Source organism: Globicephala melas, chromosome 11, assembly GCF_963455315.2.
Source record: "Globicephala melas chromosome 11, mGloMel1.2, whole genome shotgun sequence".
Lineage (NCBI taxonomy): Eukaryota > Metazoa > Chordata > Mammalia > Artiodactyla > Delphinidae > Globicephala > Globicephala melas.
In genome coordinates, this window is record NC_083324.2 from 69,782,732 (window position 1) to 69,806,837 (window position 24,106).

The following is a 24,106-nucleotide window of genomic DNA, read 5'->3' on the forward strand; positions in this document are numbered from 1 at the left end:
GCCCTTTCCTTCCCCCTCAAGCATCAAGAGCTCATATATTATCATGTAGAGTTTATTTAGCCCTGTGGTGTAATGGCAGAGGAACTAGCATGGGGGGGGGGGCTTCCCCAGACACCTCAATCATTCCAAGTATCACTTACCAGGTGAGAAAAGTCAAGATACTAGATCAGATCCTAAAGACCCTAGTTGCTCTGATATCCTAAGGATCTAGGGCACAGACTGCGTGGATGGCTGCACAGAACCCTGGGGATGATCTCTGTGAGTTTACAGGATGGTGAACAGCTTAGCTGGGTGGAATCTCACTATTAGGTGGATCCTGGGCTGGCTCGAAGGAGGCTCCTCCACTCTTGTCCCCTCCAGGGAAGGTGACTGTGGCGTATGTCACAGGCTTGGAGCAGATCTCAGCCTTAGCAGGCAGAGGGGGCAAACAGGATGGGGCTGGGGGTGGGTGTTTCCCTGACAGGGAATCAAGAGGAAGGTTGGTGTAGGTGTTATTGTCAAAGGAAGGTGGCGAGTCAAGCCTAACATATGGTACATCCGATGGCAAGTCAGCAGCCAGTCCAGAGTCACTGATGTGGTGGACCACTGAGGAGGGGGCCTGTAACAAAAGCAGGCAAATCAGGCAAAGAGAAAATGCCTCCCTCTGCCCCAGTTCCCTTAGATGGGAAGCCTAGGACCAGACTGGATCTGTCTCTTCAATCCTGAGTATGTCAGTGGGCAAGAAGGCTTCACTTTGAAGATTTTCATGCCCCGAGTTTCTCTACAAATCTGGGAAGGTGGATAGCAAGGTGGGAAGGTAGGAGACCATTGTTGCCAAGTTTACAGCGTTTGGGAAGAGGGTTTGGACCTCTACTGGGTCACAGTCTTTTCTCCACCTCATCATCCTGGGACTTCTCAGTGATTGTGGCAGAGGGAGGGTCTGGGGAATTTGGCTGGGGGCCTGCGGAGATCTCTTACCGAGCCTGAGACTCCACTGCTCTGAAATCGTCCACAGGCAGAAAGCCTGTTCCCTGGCAGGACAGAGGACAGAAGCACAGTCTGCTTCTTGTGCTGACTCAGTGCCTGCCTCACGCCCTTCAGAAACTTTGGAAACCTCTGTCCTAGCCTCCACCTTCCCCACTCCCACCAGCAAAGTTTTCCCCTTCCATCTCCCCAGCCCCCACCCCCAGCCAGCCCTAACTCTCCCCCCACCCACTTACTGCTTCCACAGCTCCCCTCAACCTGCCTCAACACTCAATCCATCTCCCGAAATCCCCCACCTCCTCCAGTCACCTGTCCCCAATCCCACTGTCTCACCCTCTCCAATTCCTGTTTCTCCCCAGGCCGCCTCCCACTGAATCTCTTTGCTCTCCTCTACCCCTCAGCCATGGGAATTCTAGGGTCTGGGGACCCTTACTGAAGCACATCTGTAGGGGGAGCAGACCTAGATTCTCAGCCTTGAATTCAAGTCTGGCTGATACAGGACTAGGGGGCCATTCTGAGATAGGCAGGTGGACAGCTACGTACCTTTCCTTTTGGCCATCACAGCAAACAGCACCACCGCCAGCACCAGCAGGCCCAGCAGGAGCACAGCACCCCAAATCAAGGGTCTGCTGAGAGACACAAAGGAGTAGGTGAGCTTAGCCCTGAGCCTGGCACGGAGCTGCTTGCCAGGAATCCTAGAGAAGTGGCACAGAGGTGCAGTTCTTGGTGAGCCACGGTTGGAGAAAGATTTTTGGAATGGAATGAGGAGGACAGACTCAGGCAGGGCAGAGAGAGACACTATCAGGGTATCCTGGCTGGAGATCTGGGATGAAGGGGTCAGTGCTGAACTGGGAGGGAAGTCTGTCTGTCTGTCTGTCTGTCTGCCTGGTCAGAAATTCCCCAGGAGTGGAAAGAATCATAAAGTTTCTTTTCAGTTTAGTCTGGGGCTCTAAACAAGCCGTATCTTCACCACCACCCCTTCCCAGCTACCCAAATAACAGTTCTTGTCAGTACCTCTTCTTATCTCGGCTGGGATCCAAAGGGCTGGCACTGCCTACAGGATCTGAAGAGGAGATGTCAGCCAGACTCCCGACCTGATGGGTCTCCTCGTCCTTCTCTTTCAGGCCAGGAGCTGAGTCAGAAGGAAATACTTAATGAGAACATACCCATTGTGGGCAGGGTTCAAGGGCCTATTGAGATCTGAGGGACTGGGGGAGTAGAGCTGAGGAAGGAGAAGTCCCAAGTAAGGAACACAAAGAAGCGGTGCTTGGGATATTCCTTAGGGGCCTCTCATTCTGGAGGTCAGGGAATGGCCTCTTTATGTCTTTATCTGGTTGTGAATATGCTCACTTTCCCCTTTACCACCAGCTCCCAACCCTCCCCCCCTGCATTTCTTCTCCACCTGCTCCCCCTGTACCCAGGCTGCTCAGACTATGCAGAAACCCTACTGGGTAATCTGTGCCCACCTCCCTACCCAACCTCACTCATCTCATTGGAGACCTTGCTCCTGGCTCTCATCACTTGTTCTCCAAAGGGGCCTCAGCCCAGCCTGCTAGACCTCCCCACATACCTGCAACCCTGTGACCGCCCCTGCAGGCTGGCTGAGCCCCACCCCAAGCTCTGCGCTCAGGAGCTAAGGAACTTAGGGTCAGCCCTGATGTGACACAATGCCAACTGATCCTTGCTGAGAGCCTTGCTTGGACCCTGAGACTTAGTTTTGTGACAAGGTTTCTGTCATCCCAACAACATGCTTAACTTCTGTCTGTGGGATTCAGGGTTGGTTTCTCTGGGCCTGAGGATCTGCCTTGGGAACCCGGGCAGTCCTTCTAGACCCTCTGAGAGGAGAGGCTTGCCATGTTCTCAGAGATTCACCATTCCCACTACCCAACCCATTCCAATCCAGGAACTGGAGAGGCTATGGCCCCAATCTTGCTGCATATGTCCTGATCTCCTGGAGTTTTTTAAATCACCCATATCCTCCCTAGATACTGTGCTCTACCTGCCTGCCTGAACATCCATTCTCTACAGCTGTTGGGGTCCTCAGCACCTGCCCCACTTCAGGCACCTGTCTCCCTGCCACGTATTCCCAGTGCATTGTCTTGTCACAGCTTGCCATTTAGGGAATTGTAATCTTGAGTTACTAAACCTTAGTGTCAAGGAAGAAGGAGAACAAAGGATGACTAGGGTTAACAGAAGTATATTTATAATATAAATAATAATTGTGGACTCAAGAGGGATTCTAATGAGAGCTTAGTCCATCCTCGTAATTAAAAGATGGAGAAAAAACTGAGAGAAGGAGAAATGCCTTTCTTAATTTCATTATTTTGGGCATTTGGCACAAATTACTTGAAAAAGGAAGACCTGAAAATGAAAACAATGTCAGCATCCACAAGTGCAAGGTAGGACAGTTTCTGCTTCCTCAGGTAGCTGACCGCGTTCCCGACAGAGCACTTCTTTTTTTACAATATCCTATGTTTATGGGGAAAATTTACTACTTTAAAATGTACTTTCAATAAATACTTAGACATGAGAAAGTTATAGCCTGTGAAAATGAAACCTGTGAACATAGTTTCTATACTGAAAATAGGGTTGAGAATATTAACTGTTCTCAACCCTATAATATTAACTGTTGCTGACACTATTTTCTGTTTGTAAAACTGAATGAGTTGAAGGAATTCAGGCATTGAATGTACCCTGCCTGTAGGTGAGGCACATACTAGATGCTCAGTGAAGACCTATAAAATTAAATAAGATATAAATTCAATAGTTTTTAAGCCATCAGACTTGTTATTACAGCAATAAAAACCTGGAAGATGTAAAAAACTTAATTCCAGTTGATATGTCTGAATTAAAACTTTGTTTAAAACATTTCTAAGCAAAATAATAGCATCAAGTATGTTGAAAATGCTGGACAAGGAGGCCAAGGCCCTGAGTGGGGAAAGAGAATTTGCCTTCCTGTGGGGAGACCCACTTGTGCGGGAGGGGAAAGGGGACTGCTGTGTGGCTGGTTTATCTCAGACTTCTCACCCAGTTTGGTTTCCGTTCCCTGCAGAGCTGTCAAAAGGATATCTGCTCCCAATTCCTCCCCCACAAGGGCCCCTACCCACCAAGGACCCAAGAGCAGCTGGTGGGGCAGGAAGGCAGGTTAGAGCAGTGGTGGCCAGGCTGGGATAACTCACCTGCAGGGAGCACATCCAGACTGATTCTGTGCACAGTCTGGGGCCCTGAGATTCCCTCTACCACGCAGCCGTACTCTCCGGCATCCTCCTCCTGTAGGGTAACCATCTCCACCTGGAGCAGGCCACCCCCCAGGTCAGTGAGAAATATGCGGCTGCTGGCTGGGGCCCTGCGATCCACAGCTGACGACACCAAGGGCTGGCATCCCTCTGGCAGGAACCGGCACCACACCTTTCGAGCCTTGACATCCTGGAGTCGGTAGTGGCACTGCACCAGGATGGAGCTCCCCACAGGCGCCTGCAGCACCTCAGGGAGGCTGCCAGCCGAGCCCTGGCCTAGGGAAGGAAAGTTGCAGGGATGTTGGACAGGGCACCTCCTGGCCCACCCACTGCATAGGGGCACAGGGATCTAGAGGTCCACCTTGTGGGCCTACATGTTATTGTTGCCATGGTAATGCCCGTTATTCCTGGGCGTGGAGCGGGGTATGTGGGGACCCAGAGTGCAGCTGCTTCTGAAGCTTACCTGCTAGTCCCAGGAACAGCAGCAGGAGCAGGTTGGGGCCCATGGCTGGGCAGGGAGATGTCAGCTCTGGGGCTTGCCTGGGCACTGACACAGCATTCCCCTGGGGGCAGGAAACTTTTGCCTCAGACGGTCACGTGGGGTTCTCAGTGACCATGGGCTGGGAAGCAGGCACTGGTGGGCCCCTCCATGGGTGGGGAGAAGGAGCTCTTCCAAGCCCTGGTTGGTTCAGTGCTCAGGAACAATCCCTGAGGGTAAGAATGGGCAAGGTAGGGTGAGAAGACCCAAGGAAAAACAGAAGGCTGGGAGCCTGCCCACCCCTAAGGAATGAAGAGCGGGGGGAGGATTGTGACAACCAGAGAGCGTTAGAGAAAGGGGGAAGATGGTCCTCAGGGTATTCCAAATATAGAATCCGATGAGGCAGAGCTGTGAAGGAGGGAAGTATAGTGTCCTTCTCATGGCCCGAGGCCATCTTGATTTTAAATTCTGTGTGAGTGCCCCGCCCAAGTTCTCAGGAGATCGTCCAGGAAGCCCCACCTTGACCGTGCGCCCTGGGCTGGCCTGTCTTCATTCCCTCAGATGCGCGCTCCCTGGACACTTTGAGTGTGGACCACGTGCTCCAGTTCTAGGATTTGCGTTATTGCTTTGATAATTAGTTGGATATTGAACCTCATGTATTCATCTCATCTTCATAGCTTTTCTCTCTCAGTTTCCATCTTTTTGTTCTGATTCCTAGAAGATATCTTCATCTTTTTCTTCCATCCCTTCTCTCCTTGTCCTTCAGATTTTTATCCCTTAGTGCTTTTAATTTACAAGACTTGTTATTCTCCAAGCATTTCTTATTTATAGCATATTATTTTTGTTTCATGAATGCATTATCCTCTTTGTTAGGAGACAGTTCTCTATGAACATTTTCGGGCCTTCCCAGGAAAGGGCACTCACCAAGCTTTGTTCCAGGGCGATTGAAGAGCAAACATGCCTTGGGAGTTAGAGACAGTGTGTCAGCTCCAGAGAGATTTGCTTCCATCCTTCCCCTCCCTCCCTGGAGAAGATTAGTTCATGTTCCAGAGTGAAGACCTCTCTGTCTCTCTCTCTGTCTCTCTGTCTCTCTCTCTCTCTCCAGAGAGGAAGAAGGGCCAACATGCAGATGTTCTATATAAGCTCCAAGTCTCATAATTTGGGGTTCCTGTCCTATGACACAAACCCACTCCCTGCACAGGGACCATCTGGCCCTCATTCACGTCACCTTGTGCAGAACTGGGGTTTGGGGATCCTACATGGAATGTGAGTAATAAACCTGCTGACACCGGGGGAGCACCAGTGCTCAGAGAGACAGGAGCAGTCAAGGTGGGGATGGCTGGGAGGACACACTGCTCTGACCTAGATGGTCACACCTGGAAAGGGGCATGAAAAAGCCAGCCTCCCTCCCTCCTCTGTCCTCTTTTCTCTCCTCCTCCCCTCTCTCTTCCTCTCTCCTTTCTCCAGGAGCAAGGGAGTTGAGAATGGGAAACTGGGAGCAGGAGCCCGAGAAAGCCGGCTTCTGCGTTAAGCTGAGCCTCATGGACATGGTGATGGGGTGACCAGCTGTCCCTGTTTACCTGACACTGGGGGTCTTTCCAGGAGACAGGACCTTCAGTGCTAACACTGGCAGAGTCTCCGGCTAACTGGACAGATGGGTCTCCCCAGTGAGTGATATGGAAGTACGTATATCTGTCCTGCCAGCATGTATCAAGCTTTCTTTGATTTCCTTACAAGAAAATTATTTTCACACTAACAAGCCATGTGGGAGCATTGTGTGAGGAGGAGACCTCTCTTCAATATTTACTGAGTGCCTAAAACAGATATGGTAGGTGCTGGGTGCCTAGGACAGAGGTGGCCAGGATCCAGGGAGGTGTCCTATCATTGGGCATTAGAGAAGAGGAAGGAAGCCAGCGCTTATCCAGGACCTACTATGTGCCAGACATCTGGCCAGGACTTTAATATTATTCCTTTCAATCGCATAAAAACCCACCAAAGTAGAGTTGTTTTGTTTTGGTTTGCTGTTGGGTTTTTTGTTTGTTTTTACATGCGAGGACCCTGAGGCTCAGAGGAGTTAAGGAATTTGCTTAAGTTTTCTTAGTAGGAGGCAAACTTGAAATTGGAAAACCCCTTCTGTTCAGTGTGCACTCCAGAGAGTCCAAGGCAGGGGATCCCGGTGGTGATCTGAATCCCAGGGTAGATGTCTCTGACATGGCAGAGCAGGCAGGAGAAAAGGCTGAGTTCCTAAGGGGAGGAAAGTTCCGGCGGCACTCCACCACCAGGCACATCCTGGAGCCTCCCCTTCCATCTCATCACTCTCGGTGCCCAGACCGGGCGGGAGCGAGGGAGGTGCAGGGGGCTCAGTTTGGGCTCTTCTCAGCCTTGGCTCCTAGACTGTGCCTGTGTCTGCAGGAAGGAGACGACTGCCCCAGGACCCGATGGGGAAGTTTCATGTGCCGCTGAGTCAGGGACACCAGGGAAGCACAGACTGGACCAGAGTCCTGGAGCTGGGGACAGAGACGGCGGAGCAGCCTAAGCAGGGAGTGGGTGAGGCAGGGCTGGGGCAGGACTGCAATTAGGGGAGTGATGTGTTGACATGAGGCTGGAACACAGGACTGCATCAGGGGCTCCTTCCCAGTGATTCAAAACCCCAGGTACCCACACCCAGCTTAGGGGGCAACGCAGCCCAGTGTGGCCATGGCCACAGGGGCTCCTGGGCTTCTACCTCCCTGAGGCCCAGGACAGAGAACCTGAGGATGTGGCCAACTTGCTTCCTCCTCTTCGGGGCAACCCACTCTCAGGGTAGTGTCCGTCCCATTCTCCTCACTCCACCTCAGGTGGCGTGTGTGTGTTGAAGAGAGAGAGAAGGTTCCCTGAGCTGCCTGGCACTCTTCCCCCCTTGCTTCCTCAAAGCGTTTCTCAAACGGTTCCTTCTGACTGCTCTTCAGAATTGCATCATCCCCCGCGCCTTCTGCACTCCCCGTACTCCTAACCATCTGACTGACTGACTTACTCTGTTTGTCTGCTCTCTTCCCACTAGAACGTGGCTCTGTGTGGGCAGAAATCTTTGCTTGTTTTGTTCACTGTTATGTCCCCAATGCCTAGACTAGTACCTGGCACGGAAAATATTTATTGAATAAATATACAAATAAATGAGTAGGATTGAGCTAGAGGGAAGGACATCTTGAACGCCAAGTGAAAGTAGGATTTCCAGGCTCTACGAGGGACTTTGGGTAAATCCTTTCCCTTTTGAGTCGCAGTTTCCCTTCCACAGGATAAGGGGCTTGCACCAGTAGTCCCCAGCTCTGGTTCGCTGCACTCTGCAACCCAGTCCCTTGCCATTTCTCCGGAGGCGGAGTAACATGATAAAAGCAAACCTCTAGGTTTGCTAGAGGTTTGAGTCAGCTGGGAATTGGATGGACTTGAGGGGGGTGGAGGGAGGAAGGGGGCCTGGGGCAGGGGGCCCAGCAGTAATCCTAGGAAACTGATGGGCAGGAGGCAGGAGGAGGAGAGGAGAGGATGCTAGAGAAATTCCACAGGAGGAGGCAGGGCTTGGTAATCAGATCTCTGGGAGGGAGAGAGAAGAATAAAAAGATTGGCCAGTTTGGAGCCTGTGGGAATGGAGGGACATGATATCCTAAAACCCTAGGCCCCAAGGAGCCAGACCTTTTATCTTTTCCTCATCTGAATTCACTCTCCTAGCCCTGTAGCAAAAGAGACCTTCATGACGCCCTAAACCATCAGTTAAGCATGAAGTCTTGGATTTATTTGTGAGAGTGTTTAATGTCCAATGTCCAGAAGTTGGTAGATGTCCTTCCCACCTCCCATGCACACGCACACACACACACACACACACACACGTGCACACACGCACAAATCCCTGCTTCCAGGGGCCAAGAGAAGCAGGGTACAGGCAGAGTGGCCTTTTGCGAAAGCAGAACCAGGAGACTTGGTGGCCAAGGGGCGGGTGTGCAGCAGGCTGGGGTGGTCCGTGCAGACCTCTCCTGGGCCTCTCCTCCACCGTGGGTCCTCCTGTCACGTGTCTCTCAGCTCTGCAACAGACAGAGTACTCACTTGGCCCCTCTCAGCACCACCTCACCAGCCCCCAGCGGCCACCGTGCTCTCCAAGCTCACCTGTCAAGGTTTGGAGCTGGTAACCTGGGTCATGGCCACAGTCCAGCCCACTGGCATGGGGTGTCCTCCGTTTCTGCCCATGCCAGGCTGCAGCCCAGAGAGCGCTGGCTGCCAGAAGCTTGCTGAGAAAGATGCAGGCCAGGAGGAAAAGGATGGAAATGGGTGGGAAGGGGCTCTCCTCTTCAGAAAGGTTCCTTGGAGAAAAAAAAGAGGACATGTGGGAGGCCATGAGGGGACCCACAGACTGGAATCTGCCCTCATAGAAGGAATGGGGAGACACGAGGAGCTCCGGGGGTTGAGGATATCTCCCCATCCAGCACCATCCCTGGATGAGGCTTTGCGGGGCTTGGGGGAACCTGTAGTCAGGAGACCTGAGTTCCAGGCATGGATCTGCCTGCTGACTGCTTTTAAACAGTTACCTCCCTTGCTGAGCAGTTTTCTGCATGATGGTGTGGTATGGTGTGTGTGTGTCTGCATGCACATGTGCACTTCATGGTTATACTCACAGTGTTTAAACACCAATCAAGAACCAGTCGGAACTGATTCTGGTCCCATCAGGGAAACAGGGGTCTGAGGGTACCAGTTTTGTACTAAAATACTCAAAGTTTCATTGTTGCTGAATTGTGGAGATGTCTGAGGGCTGCCAGGGAAGGGGGTGGGAGGCCGACCACTCAGCAGTCTTGGAGCAGCAGCTACTTACAAACTGTTAGGGAAGTTTTGCAATATTTTAACAACTGGCACAGTCATACCAACACACACTGGCTGGTTGGAGGGGTGTTTAGACAAGATCACATGCAGACACTTTAGTGTCTCATTGCCTTGGAATTTGTACTTCTGGCACGTGCCACCCCCCAGCTGCCACCCCATGCCTTGGCTCTGCAGGGTGGAGGTCTGCCCAGGGATTTTAGGAAAGACTTGTCACTATACCTGGAGATGCTGTGCTCCACCTGGGCATCCTCAAAGCGCTCGGACTCCTCAGGGATCCAGAGATCTCCAGGGTCCTGGTAATCAAGGGGGTCTGTGGGAGACAGAGCCTGTGAGCTTCTAGCCCCCCTCCTTGATGCCACAGTGGGGAGAACCTCTCTGGGTGGGGGGAGGCTCTCTGGGACATGACCCTGGGTGGATCAAGTTGTTAACCTCTCTGAGCCTCAATCTCCTCACCTGTAAAGTGGGGCAATTAGGAACACCTTCTTAATAATAGTGTTGCAGGATACAGTGAAAGCATCCTGTGTAATGCCCATCCCCTCACGGGAGCTCAGTAACTGCAGCTCCCACCCTCCCATCACACAGGGTCTTTAGGAAGATCAAACGAAATAATGGGTGTTTTTGAAAGTCCTGTGTAAACAGTCGAGCTGCCTGTACCAGCTATGGATTATTGTTGTTGTTGTTGTTGTTATTCTTTTCCTGCTATTCTCTTGGGAGTCAGCTGAGCCTTAGACCCTGATAGGGCTGAAAATCTGTGTGTCCTCGCCCCCTACTCTCATGGTGGTAGGGTTTGGGGTCTAAGGCAGGCGGTGTCCCCTACCCTCCCCACCTTAGACAAATGTTACTTTCAACCTTCATTTCCATGATAAGGGGCCATGTTGGAGAGAGGAGTTGGACAAGGGGAGAGTCAGAAAAGGGACACGTAACCTCAGATTTGTTGTCCTTTGGGACACAATCACGTTCCGGAGACACAGACAGAAAGCTTTCCTGAAGGGCATCCCCTGTGCAAACTCAGGGATGAGAAGGACCCCACCACTGCGCATCTCACCTAGTCAAGCCTGAAATGAGGATCCCGAGCAGTTAGCAGCAGGAGGCTGGGGCAACGACTGTCACTGACCCCCAAGCAATTTTAACTCTGTCATGTCATTTGTGTCTCATGGGAGCCCTGTGGGGTCAGCAGCACAGGCACCACGACCTCCATTTCAAGATGGGGAAATGGAGGCCCAGAGAGGAGAAGCACGTTGCCCAGGGTCACAGCAGTGTTCCTTTCTAGGGTTGTTTCTCCGTACCAGGTTGGTGCTTAATCTATGTTGGTAGGTCCGTTGGGTGGTTGGGTGAAGGAATAGGTGAATGTCCTCCTACTCCTTAAGGACCACCTCAGTGCTCACATCCTAACCAGATGCCAAATGGATAAAGCTGTTTGGGGGAAGCAGGACCACAGCTAGCTCATAAGGCGCCTTGGGCAAATTAGAGAACTGTACCCTTCCTGCAAGTGATGCAGTCCTCCACCAGGGAGCACAGCCTGGAGAGAGACAGCAGGGCTGGATTGTGACCCCCTTGTGCAGTTAGCAACCTGCACAACTATCCACAGCGACCCTGAGTTGACCCTGAGTTGTGGGGTGGGGAGGGACAAGATCCACACTGTGGGATTTCCCAGGGTCCCCAAAAGCCCTGAGGGTGGTCCTGTGCTCAGATACTAAAGACGACCCCAGGCCCAAGAGCAGGCCAGGGTGCAGTCAGCTGCCCACTCACCAGCCAGCACCTCCACCAGGACCTTCCTGAGGGTGTCGGCCTCGCTACCATGGAGACTCTGGCACTGATAGAGGCCAGCGTCGTGGGCTTGAAGATTCCGCAGAGTAATGGTGAGTGTGCCACCCAGGGCATCATCCGTGATGGCCGTGCTCCCATTGCGCCTCTTCAGGAAGGACAGCAGCCACGAGGGGTGAGTGCTGACCACCTGCTGGCACAGGCCCTCTTCACCCAGCTGGCGGCACCAGGCTTTGCGTCTCCCCCAGTGCTTCAAGGAGTTGTAGGGGCAGGAGACCCTCAGGGACCGGCCTGCCATGCCCTGGAACACCGTGGTGTTGTGGGCTCGGGATAGCTCTGGGGAGGAGACATTCATTCACTAACCAAATGTTTATTGAACACCTACTATGTTCAATGAACAGAAGAGACAGAAATCCCACACCTAAGGAACTCAGGCCTTTACACAGGTTGGGAGAAGGTGGTATAACCCAGGTATGTGTTTATAGGAAGCTGGAAACCAGGAAACCCGGGTCCTGGATCTGGCTTTATCACCATTGGACTTGCTGGACGTCTTTAGAGAAATAACTGACCCTCTCTGGGCCTATTTCCAGAGACATTTGGTCTTGAAGTTCCCTCCAGTCCTAGTCCACTCATGTTCTTCCTGTCACATGAAATCAAGCCCTCCCCTCTCCCACTCCATCTCAAGAGAGCAGGGCCAGTGACCCTCTCAGGCCTGGGGCTGGTCCCACGTGGGGCTGGGCACCCCCACCCCACGCCCTCCATCCTTGCTTCCTTTGCAGCTGCCCATGCTCATACCAGCACTGCATTCTCCTCTTTCTGACCTTTAGCTTCCAGCTTCCCTATTTCTGTGCCTTTGTTCCCCTTTCAGGAGGGATGCGTCTCAGAACTATTTTGGGAGAGACATGAGGCTGCTATTTTAGGGACCCTCCTTGGGGTGGGCTTAGAGTGCCAGTCTATTGCCAGGGCAGGGGCTATAAGAGAACCACCCAGTGCCCTCTGCCTCAGCCTCCCCTCTCTTCAACCACATGGTGACAGAAACTTGTAAAAAGGATTGGGGAGCTGGTGGCCTGTCTTTTGGAACCAGAAAGACCTGGTGAGCAGTGCCCCCTCCATACTACCCAGTCCATCCCTCTGCCTTTGGGCAGGCCAACGCATCCCCCTCCCTTACTCCACCTCCAGCCAAGAAGCTCCAGCTCCATTGGAACAGTCTCTCCTCTCACCCAGGTATGCCTATTGCTCTGGGGGAGCAAGAGGCACCCTTCCCCAACGAGAAAAGGCCATCATGTGCAAGAATCTGGGATGCCAGTCTCCCCAGCTCAATCACAAAATCTTCAGCCCCTTCACCTCCCATCCAGGGCTGAGGACAAGAGGACCTTCAGAGCACAGGAGGGGCACCCCAAAGATGCAGATTGCCAGTACCAGGTTCTTTTCTCCCTCCCACGCTGCTACTCTTCTGGGGCTAGTTAAGTGGTTCATAATTTTAGGGGCTCTTACCAGTGCCCCCCAAAACTTCCCCCAACTACTAGCTAGTGCCTGAGATGCCACCATCAGAACTCCTTCCCTTTCTAGGTGTCCGAATCCACCAGCCTCTGACACTTCCACGTACATGAAGAATCTGATGCTGGGGAGAGAGGGAGATGATGAAGAATATGGGGCACAGTGAGAAGAGGGGGTGCGGGACATGCCGAGAATTTCAGCCATCTTCACACTTTGGCTCAGTGCTCCCTACCCACCCACCCACTTGCCATATACTCAAGGAAGGAGGGGGAAAGAAGGCAGCGGAGGAAGGGAATCCTACCTGTGACAAAGAGCAAGATGAGCAGCCCAAGAGGCTCCATGTCACCCTTCCCTTGTGGAGGACAGACGCAGGGTGCCTTGTGCAAGATCTCGTCTTTCCCTTGAACTGCAGGAAGGAGAGGGTCAGGCTTGTCAGGCGCTGCCCACAGGAACCGGCTCCTGGAGGTTGAGTAATCATCAGAACTGGGATCTGGCTTTATGATTCAAGGAGGGGGAGTGGGGTGGGGGAGGGGAGGAGAGGAGGAGCCACCACTGCAGCCCAGCAGCGCGGTGCTGAGGATCCCAGACCTCCAAGAGGACAGCCCACTGTCCTGCCTGTACCAGCCTTCTCATGGTTTAGAAGACTACCCTTTCTCCATTCAACTGCCTTAGTATCTTTATTGAAAATCCCTTGACATGTAGGTCTACTTCTTGACTGTCTGCTCTGTTCCATTGATCTACGTGTCTATCCTTTTACCAATATCACCCCATCTTGACCACTCTCTGTGGCTGTATAACAAGTCTTGAAATCAGGTGATGTGAGTAATCCAACTACACTGTTCCTTTCCAAAATGGTTTTAGCTGTTCTAGTAATTTTGTTATGTAAATTTTAGACACTGTGTGTCAATTTCTCCCCCCTGCACTCTCCCCAAAGCCTGCTAGTCTTTTGATGGGATTACACTGAATCTGTAGCTCGATGTGGAGGGAACTAGACATCTGAACACTATTGAGTCTTCCAATCCGTGGACATATTTCTTCTATGGTTTCTCTCACCAATGTTTTATAGTTTTCAGCATACAAATCTTGCACATATTTTGTTAAATTTCTATCTAAGTATTTCATGATTTGGGTGCTATTTTAAATGTTTCTAGCTTTCTGTATCTTAGGCAGAAGCAGAACTCAGAAATCCCATGAATCTTTATCTTACTTTCTGTCCCACTTATGCCCCATTCTGACCTCTTCTTCTCACATCCTTCCTACCTGAGAAAAGCATATTTTTTATTCCTCTGAGCCTCATAGCAAAGGGCAGGTACCAAGAAATCTTTGCCAATTCATGCATATGAATTCACAGCGTGTGCACATCAAACTCTCTCTTCTCTTAGCTTGTGCTAATTTGTAGTTCAATCCCCTAATTCTCATGTCTGAGCATAGGAACATTTCTGCACCACCCCACTCCCAAGCACAGGGTCCTTCCTTTCCTTTTGCTAAATCTGAATTCAAAGATACCTGCCACTTCACACTTGGGCACAGAGATCTTTTCCCCTCTATTACATCATTCCAGCTGAATGCCATCATTCACGTATGCATGCATTATTCAACTACCATGTACGTGCTGGAGAACTCAGGTCTCTTGGTGCCTCAGTGTTCCTGGATACAGTGGTGACCATTGCTGAGGGAAGCCCTAGAACCAGAGGCATGACTGGAAACATGACATACTCCTGATGTCTAACTTTGGCTAAGACTTCACAGCTGCTGCGTAATCCCTTTCAGAATGTCTGGAAGTTTCCTAGTAAACTGCCTATAGCAGCTCTTCCAAATCGTCACTATCCTCAAATACACAGCTCTACTCCCCCTCCTTCCCTAGAAATAAATCAACATATGTGAACATCCTCACCCTCTTTCAGATTCTGTTATCCTCCTATCCCCACTCTCGCCCACCTGGGCGGCCAGAGAAGTACAAGAGTCCGGTCAGGACCATGGCCAGCACCCAGACAGGCCCTGGGATGGGAAAGGGTGTGGCTGCCAACAACTGGCAGGGAAATAAGCTTCTCGAAACTGAAACAACTCAAACTCTATCCAGGCACACCATCAGCCCAACCTGGGAAATCCCTTGCCCAGCCCTGCCTGAGAAGTGGGCTTGAGAGAGTGACTTTCAGTACCCACTCCACCCTTAGCTGGCACCACCAACCACAGACATTAGAGCCTACAAACATCATCTGCTGCTAAGCGGCCACTTAAGATTTCCTTTTCCCACTTCCCTCTTTGGTCCCGTCCTGCTTTTGCTCGATCTCATCTTCCTGGATCCAAACCCCTGCCTTCCACCCCCAAACTCTCTCTCACTCCTGATCCCTCACAGACTTGACGTGCTCCCACCTCTCTCTTTGTATTTGCATTGTCACTCTCCGCCACTTCCAGCTGAGGCCATTCTCCCATTATTAAGATATATTTTCTAAGCTAAAGATCTCAACCCCTGTCCAGGGGCCATAGTGAGGCAGGATGTCCAGCCAAAGGGAAGATCTGGTTGAGAACACCAGAGCTTAGAAGAAGGGACCCAGGCACTGAACCTGGTGAAAGGCATCATAGGTGTAGGGAATCTCACCTGCCACTTGATTGGATCAGGAGTCATCCAGATCTGGCAGGGGCAGGGGAAGATGTCTAGCCTGAGCATGGGGCAGAGTGTAGGATTGGTAGGCTGAGTGGGACAGAAATTGAAACTACAGAGTAGGGGTTAAGCACACAGGCTCTGCTTCTTATGGTGAGTAAGCCCAGCTCTGTTATTTACTAGCTATTGGGCAGGTTTCCTAACTCTCCAGTTGGCTTCACTATCTGGGTATGTAAATGTGTATGGCACATTGTCAAGTGCTCAAAAAAAGTAGCTGGCATTATTTTCCTCCCTCTTCAATATATTTTTCTCTAAATTCTTTCTTTCTTCCTCCTGTCTATGTCCATCCCAGATTTCCATTTTCCTTTTCCAAGATGACTGCTCGCTCTCTCTCTCTCTCTCTCTCTCTCTCTCTCTCTCTCTCTCCCCCTCTCCCTCCTCTCTCTCTCTCTCTTTCTCTCTTTCTGTCTCTCTCTCCCCCCTCCCTGCCTTTGACAATCCCCAGGAACTTGCTTTCTCACCTATGTCCTCTCTCTTCCAGTATCTTTAAGTTCTACTGCCCTCCCACCCCCAGAGCCATTTTTTCCTCCATGTTCACGTGGGCACAGTCTCACCTGTCCTGAAAACCCCTCATTTGTCTCTGCTGCCCCTTCAATTGGTGTTCTTTTATTATCTTGTATTTCATTTTTTTGAATTTTATTTTATTTATTTTTATACAGTAGGTTCTTATTAGTCATCCACTTTATAAACATCAGTGTATACATGTCAATCCCAATCTCCCAGTTCATCCCACCACCACGCCCCGCCGCTTCCCCCTGTTAGTGTCCATACGTTTGTTCTCTACATCTATGTCTCTGTTTCTGCCCTGCAGACCAGTTCATCTGTACCATTTTGCTAGTTTCCGCATATAGGGAATTTGTTTTTCTCTTTCTGACTTACTTTACTCTGTATGACAGTCTCTGGATCCATCCACGTCTCCACAAATGACCCAGTTTCGTTCCTTCTTATGGCTGAGTAATATTCCATTGTATATATGTACCACATCTTCTTTATCCATTCGTCTGTCGATGGGCATTTAGGTGGCTTCCATGACCTGGCTATTGTAAATAGTGCTGCAATGAACACTGAGGTGCATGTGTCTTTTTGAGTTATGGTTTTCTCTTGAGTATATGCCCAGTAGTGGGATTGCTGGATCATATGGTAATTCTATTTTTAGTTTTTTAAGGAACCTCCATACTGTTCTCCATAGTGGCTGTATCAATTTACATTCCTACCTACAGTGCAAGAGAATTCCCTTTTCTCCACACTCTCTCCAGCATTTATTGTTTGTAGATTTTCTGATGATGCCCATTCTAACTGGTGTGAGGTGATACCTCATTGTAGTTTTGATTTGCATTTCTCTAATAATTAGTGATGTTGAGCATCTTTTCATGTGCTTTTTGGCAATCTGTATGTCTTCTTTGGAGAAATGTCTATTTAGGTCTTCTGCCCATTTTTTGACTGGGTTGTTTGTTTTTTGATATTGAGCTCCATGAACTACTTGTATATTTTGGAGATTAATCCTTTGTCCATTGCTTCATTTGCAAATATTTTCTCCCCTTCTGAGGGTTGTCTTTTTGTCTTGTTTATGGTTTCTTTTGCTGTGCAAAAGCTTTTAAGTTTTATTAGGTCCCATTCGTTTATTTTTGTTTTTATTTCCATTACTCTAGGAAGTGGATCAAAAAAGATCTTGCTGTGATTTATGTCAAAGAATGTTCTTCCTATGTTTTCCTCTAAGAGTTTTATAGTGTCCGGTCTTACATTTAGTTCTCTAATCCATTTGGAGTTTATTTTTGTGTATGATGTTAGGGCGTGTTCTGATTTCATTCTTTTACATGTAGCTGTCTAGTTTTCCCAGCACCACTTATTGAAGAGACTGTCTTTTCTCCATTGTATATCCTTGCCTCCTTTGTCATAGATTAGTTGACCATAGGTGCATGGGTTTATCTCTGGGCTTTCTATCTTGTTCCATTGATCTATGTTTCTGTTTTTGTGCCAGTACCATATTGTCTTGATTACTGTAGCTTTGTAGTATAGTCTGAAGTCAGGGAGTCTGATTCCTCCAGCTCGGTTTTTTTCCCTCAAGACTGCTTTGGCTATTCGGGATCTTTTGTGTCTCCATACAAATTTTAAGTCTTTTTGTTCGAGTTCTGTAAAAAATGCCATTGGTAATTTGATAGGGATTGCAGTGAATCTATAGATTGCTTTGGGTAGTATAGTCATTTTCACAATATTGATTCTCTCAATCCAAGAACATGGTATATCTCTCCATCTGTTGGTATCATCTTTAATTTCTTTCATCAGTGTCTTATAATTTTCTGCATACAGGTCTTTTGTCTCCCTAGGTAGGTTTATTCCTAGGTATTTTATTCTTTTTGTTGCCATGGTAAATGGGAGTGTTTCCTTAATTTCTCTTTCATATTTTTCATCATTAATGTATAGGAATGCAAGAAATATCTGTGCATTAATTTTGTATCCTGCAACTTTACCAGATTCATTGATTAGCTCTAATAGTTTTCTGGTGGCATCTTTAGGTTTCTCTATGTATAGGATCATGTCATCTGCAAACAGTGACAGTTTTATTTCTTCTTTTCCAATTTGTATTCCTTTTGTTTCTTTTTCTTCTCTGATTGCTGTGGCTAAAACTTCCAGAACTATGTTGAATAATAGTGGCAAGAGTGGACACCCTTGTCTTGTTCCTGATCTTAGAGGAAATGCTTTCAGTTTTTCACCATTGAGAATGATGTTTGCTGTGGGTTTGTCGTATATGGCCTTTATTATGTTGAGGTAGGTTCCCTCTATGCCCACTTTCTGGAGAGTTTTTCATCAAAAATGGGTGTTGAATTTTGTCAAAAGCTTTTTCTGTATCTATTGAGATAATCGTATGGTTTTTCTTCTTCAATTTGTTAATATGGTGTATCACATTGATTGATTTGCGTATATTAAAGAATCCTTGCATCCCTGGGATAAATCCCACTTGATCATGGTGTATGATCCTTTTAATGTGTTGTTGGAGTTCTGTTTGCTAGTATTTTGTTGAGGAGTTTTGCATCTATATTCATCAGTGATATTGGTCTGTAATTTTCTTTTTTTGTAGTATCTTTGTCTGGTTTTGGTATCAGGGTGATGGTGGCCTCATAGAATGAGTTTGGGAGTGTTCCTTCCTCTGCAATTTTTTGGAAGAGTTTGAGAAGGATGGGTGTTAGCTCTTCTCTAAATGTTTGATAGAATTAACCTGTGAAGCCATCTGGTCCTGGACTTTTGTTTGTTGGAAGATTTTTAATCACAGTTTCAATTTCATTATTTGTGATTGGTCTGTTCATATTTTCTATTTCTTCCTTGTTCAGTCTTGGAGGGTTATACCTTTCTAAGAATTTGTCCATTTCTTCCAGGTTGTCCATTTTATTGGCATAGAGTTCCTTGTAGTAGTCTCCTAGGATGCTTTGTATTTCTGCAGTGTCTGTTGAAACTTCTCCTTTTTCATTTCTAATTTTATTGATTTGAGCCCTCTCCCTCTTTTTCTTGATGCATCTGGCTAAAAGTTTGTCAATTTTGTTTATCTTCTCAAAGAACCAGCTTTTAGTTTTATTGATCTTTGCTATTGTTTTCTTTGTTTCTATTTGATTTATTTCTGCTCTGATTTATGATTTCTTTCCTTTTACTAACTTTGGGGTTTGTTTGTTCTTCTTTGTCTAGTTCCTTTAGGTGTAAGTTTAGATTGTTTCTTTGAGATTTTTCTTATTTCTTAGGTAGGCTTGTATTCCTATAAACTTCCCTCTTAGAACTGCTCTTGCTGCATCCCATAGGTTTTGGATCGTCGTGTTTTCATTGTAATTTGTCTCTAGGTAATTTTTGATATCCTCTGATTTCTTCAGTGATCTCTTGGTTATTTAGTAACATATTGTTTAGCCTCCATGTGTTTGTGTTTTTTACCTTTTTTTCCCTGTAATTGATTTCTAATCTCATAGCGTTGTGGTCAGAAAAGATGCTTGATATGATTTCAGTTTTCTTAAGTTTACCGAGGCTTGATTTGTGACCCAAGATGTGATCTATTCTGGAGAATATTCCGTGCGCACTTGAGAAGAAAGTGTAATCTGCTGGTTTTGGATGGAATGTCCTATAAATATCAATTAAATCTATCTGGTCTATTGTGTCATTTAAAGCTTGTGTTTCCTCATTAATTTTCTGTCTGGATGATCTGTCCATTGGTGTAAGTGAGATATTAAAGTCCCCCACTATTATTGTGTTACTGTTGATTTCCTCTTTTATAGCTATTAGCAGTTGCCTTATGTATTGAGGTGCTCCTATGTTGGGTGCATATATATTTATAATTTTTATATCTTCTTGGATTGATCCCTTGATCATTATGTAGTGTCCTTTCTTGTCTCTTGTAACATTCTTTATTTTAAAGCCTATTTTGTCTGATATGAATATTGCTACTCCAGCTTTCTTTTGATTTCCATTGGCATGGAATATCTTTTTCCATCCCCTCACTTTCAGTCTGTATGTGTCCCTAGGTCTGAAGTGGGTCTCTTGTAGACAGCATATATATGGGTCTTGTTTTTGTATCCATTCAGAGAGCCTGTGTCTTTTGGTTGGAGCATTTAATCCATTCACATTTAAGGTGATTATCAATATGTATGTTCCTATTACCATTTTCTTAATTGTTATGGGTTTGTTTTTGTAGGTCCTTTCCTTCTCTGTTTCCCACTTAGAGAAGTTCCTTTAGCATTTGTTGTAGAGCTGGTTTGGTGGTGCTGAATTCTCTTAGCTTTTGCTTGTCTGTAAAGCTTTTGATTTCTCTGTCGAATCTGAATGAGATCCTAGCCAGGTAATCTTTGTTGTAGATTCTTCCCTTTCATCACTTTAAAAATATCATGCCACTCCTTTCTGGCTTGTAGAGTTTCTGCTGAGAAATCAACTGTTAACCTTTTGGGAGTTCCCTTGTATGTTATTTGTCATTTTTCCCTTGTTGCTTTTAATAATTTTTCTTTTTCTTTAATTTTTGTCAGTTTGATTACTATGTGTCTTGGCATGTTTCTCCTTGGGTTTATCCTGCCTGGAACTCTCTGTGCTTCCTGGACTTGGGTGGCTATTTCCTTTCCCATGTTAGGGAAGTTTTCGACTATAATCACTTCAGTATTTTCTCGGGTCCTTTCTCTCTCTCTTCTCCTTCTGGGACCCCTATAATGCGAATGTTGTAGGGTTTAATGTTGTCCCAGAGGTCTTTTAGGCTGTCTTCAATTCTTTTCATTCTTTTTTCTTTATTCTTTTCCATGGCAGTGAATTCCACCATTCTGTCTTCCAGGTCATTTATCTGTTCTTCTGCCTCAGTTATTCTGCTATTGATTCCTTCTAGTGTATTTTTCATTTCAGTTATTGTGTTGTTCATCTCTGTTTGTTTGTTCTTTAATTCTTCAAGGTGTTTGTTCTTTAATTCTTCTAGGTCTTCGTTGAACATTTCTTGCCTCTTCTTCTTCTTTTTTTTTTTTTTTTCTTTTTTGTGGTACATGGGCCTCTCACTGTTGTGGCCTCTCCCGTTGTGGAGCACAGGCTCTGGACGTGCAAGCTCAGCGGCCATGGCTCACAGGCCCAGCCACTCCGCGGCATGCGGGATCTTCCCAGACTGGGGCAAGAACCCATGTCCCCTGCATCGGCAGGCGGACTCTCAACCACTGTGCCACCAGGAAAGCCCTCTTGCATCTTCTTGATCTTTGCCTCTGTTCTTTTTCCGAGGTCCTGGATCACCTTCACTATCATTATTGTGAATTCTTTTCTGGAAGGTTGCCTATCTCCACTTCATTTAATTGTTTTTCTGGGGTTTTATCTTGTTCCTTCATCTGGTACAAAGTCCTCTGCCTTTTCATTTTGTCTCTCTTTCTGTGAATGTGATTTTTCTTCCACAGGCTGCAGAATTATAGTCCTTCTTGCTTCTCTATCTTGTATTTCTGTTATTTAAAAAAAATTTTAGAGATGGCTTTGCTGTTCATGCCTTTGAATCTGATCCTTAGAAGTCACAAGTGGCCTCCTCCCAGTCCTCCCCTTCTTGGCTTTTCTGCTGCCTTTGACATCCTTGACCACTGTGCTGGTTATTCTCCTCTCCTGCCCCCTCCACCAACCCATGTTCTTTCTGCTTAGTCCTGCTCTGTCCCAAGGAGACTGACCCCCTCTGGACTGCATCACCCAGGCTCCCAGCTTACTGGCTTACTGATGGGTCGAGTCAAGGGAAGATATTGGCAAGAGTTTGGAGGCCAGGAGGAGAAATAAGTTGGGGTCTTTACTTCCTCCTACTCCCTCCTCATCTGCCGTGGTTTAAACAGGGGCTGCTTTCCTCTGTAGCTACAGCTCTTATTGGTGGTCCCTCTTCCATGGCCCTGGTGCTCACTCAGTTCCAATAACACAATTCTTTCTCCTTGCTCTTTCAAGTGTGGGGGTGTTAACAGCTCCCAGTCTTTGGATGCATCACGATCCCTTCCCTTACTTGTTCCCTTATCCTTGCCCACTCCTCTGTAAAGAACCCTGTTAAAATGATTGATAATTCAGCCCTTTTGTGTAAGCCATTTTTTCCTGGAAGGAAACTTGGCCTTCAAATGCCCCCTCCTTCTTGGCATTCCTTTCCCTCTTATAGAAGGGAATGAGAGAGGCTGGAGCACTCTTCTCAGGGGCACATTCATTTATTCTACAAATATTTTCCAAGCACCTACCATATGCCAAGCACCATGCCAGGTGCTAGGGAGATGCAATAAACAAGAGGCAGTTCCTCTTTGTTGCTAGATGTGGAAGTGATGTTGATATTGTAAAATCTGTAGTGGCTGGATTCTAGAAGGTTAATACCTGGGTTTGGGGAGTGAAGTAAGGCCCTCGAATGAGTCATCAGAGAAAGTCTGGGACATATCTGGCCATCTCATCCAGAAAGGCACATGGGCTTCTGGTCCAAGATCGAGTTGAGAAGTCAGAATGCCCATCAGGGTAGAAATCAGGCCAGGCTTTGACCACAGAGATCTGCCAGCTGAAATTGGTCTTGCCATAGTCGGATGCATAATGCCTTAACAATAAAAGAGAATTATTAGAGAACTGCAGCCTTTCTGAAAAGAAAGAAAAAGTTTCTCCAGGGAGGGGCTGATTCCTACCTCTAGCACAGACTGGACCCCACACAGTGGCACTATTTCCCTGTGATGCCCTGGTCTAAGCTAGGTCACAAGTCCTTCCCTCTACACCCAGAGTGTGTTGGGCAATCAGGGATCAACAAGGAAATAAATCTTGAGACCAATGTGCATCTAGCATCAGCCCTTCCTAACATTATCTGGCCATGAGACCCTTTTAAAATTACTCTAAATTTCGAGACATTCACAGGAGTTCTAGAGCAATAATTTGTGCCTTAATTAGAGTAGAAAGCAAAAATAGTCCTAAAGACAAATTAGTTGCTGTGAAATTTGCTTGTTTCGAAAAAAAATTTTTAGCAGAATTTTTAAAGTCTCAATTTAGAAAAATTAGATAATTTTTAAAGACCTAGTATTGAAATTATAAGACTCAAGATTTAATCGTGCTTACTAAGTAGATGACATAGAGCAAATGATATCAACAGTTACTTGGTAAATACTTCTTGTGCAGTTGAAACATCATACCTTCAAACCACAAGCAATTTCCTCCAGGATCAGCTGCCACACTTAGGTGGTGCCCAGCTTTAAAGGGAGATTATGGCTATTACAAGAATAACTATGTAAAATGTATTCAGCATTTATAAAATCTTTTAAAAACTATATTCAGTTAATCTTTATCAGAAAAATATATGAAAATTCACTCTAAAAAGGTAAAAGTTGTCCATAAACCCACCACTTAAAACACACTAACAGTTATTGAGTGCTTACTATGTGCTAGGCAAACACATACTTTACATGTGTTACCTTATTACCCATCAGGTAGGTAATATTATTGTTCCAGGTAACTGGGATCCAGAGAAATTAAATAACTTACCCAGGATCACACAGCTCATATAAGGTAGAAGTTAGATTTAGATCCACGTAATCTGGCTCCAGAGCCAGTCCTTCATTTTATTGAGTGGAATTTTCCTTCCCTCCTCTAATCCCATTGCCCAGAGATAATCGTAGTGATATTTTGATGTATGTTCACCTATTCTTTTTTCTATGGTCACACACAGAGACAGAAGTGCCCCCAAGGAATGACTCAGAACTCTGGGAACTCCAGGCCATGTGGGCAGAAGGGTGATGTCCTGCCACATCATGGGAAAGATTACTTGGAACTGCAGATTCATCACTTCTCTAGGGTGATATAAAAGGTCATCGAATCCAGCTGCCAACCAGATGCTAGAGCCCCCTGGGCAAAATCCCAGTGAGTCACGCAGCCTCTGCTGCGATCTCACTGCCTCCTGCTCAGACAGCTCGTTTGGGAATGTTTTTGTTAGACAGGACCTTGCTTGCCCTCAGCCATAATGAGATGTCAGCCTTGCTCATAGGACCTGTGTCATGGCCAGAAATGGAGTGAGGGGTTGGAGAGGAGAAGGGAGGGTGGTCTGAGGTCCGGTGGGCAGGTGTGTAAGGATGAGGCCTTCCTCCAGGAGGAAGGCGGGGTGAGTGGCTCTCACTTGTGCCACCTCCGCTGTCATCATCCACCTGGAAACCATCAGGCGGGGTTAGAGAAGAAATCCGGCCATGGGTGGTAGTAACC

General features: G+C 47.5%; 3 protein-coding genes across 7 annotated transcripts in view; 1 reads left to right on the top strand and 2 right to left on the bottom strand.

The window, feature by feature from the left end:
- LOC115860714 (adenylate cyclase type 10-like) overlaps window positions 1–24,106 on the top strand; it is a 119,852-nt gene that overhangs the window by 45,260 nt on the left and 50,486 nt on the right. For all 3 annotated transcript variants that reach the window (XR_009565936.1, XR_009565937.1, XR_009565938.1), the window contains exon 32: window positions 23,580–23,770. The gene's annotated coding sequence lies outside the window, so the exon portion shown is untranslated. The remainder of the gene's footprint in view (window positions 1–23,579; window positions 23,771–24,106) is intronic.
- On the bottom strand, window positions 72–4,740 carry LOC115860717 (trem-like transcript 1 protein). 3 transcript variants are annotated; one of them, XM_030870795.2, is made up of 6 exons: window positions 4,663–4,740; window positions 4,143–4,475; window positions 1,978–2,095; window positions 1,507–1,589; window positions 958–1,010; window positions 72–598 (listed from the first exon to the last, which is right to left on the bottom strand). In XM_030870795.2, exons 1-6 carry the CDS (start codon window positions 4,703–4,705, stop codon window positions 284–286), a joined length of 945 nt encoding a protein of 314 aa, XP_030726655.1. In that variant the 5' UTR covers window positions 4,706–4,740; the 3' UTR covers window positions 72–283. The 3 variants fall into 3 exon arrangements, with proteins under 3 accessions (XP_030726655.1, XP_030726654.1, XP_030726656.1); XM_030870794.2 differs by having other exon boundaries at window positions 1,507–1,592; XM_030870796.2 differs by lacking the exon at window positions 958–1,010 and having other exon boundaries at window positions 420–598; window positions 1,507–1,592.
- On the bottom strand, window positions 8,560–13,234 carry LOC115860715 (triggering receptor expressed on myeloid cells 2). Its single transcript, XM_030870790.3, has 5 exons — window positions 13,082–13,234; window positions 11,269–11,619; window positions 9,739–9,829; window positions 8,812–9,005; window positions 8,560–8,729 (listed from the first exon to the last, which is right to left on the bottom strand). Exons 1-5 carry the CDS (start codon window positions 13,119–13,121, stop codon window positions 8,713–8,715), a joined length of 693 nt encoding a protein of 230 aa, XP_030726650.1. The 5' UTR covers window positions 13,122–13,234; the 3' UTR covers window positions 8,560–8,712.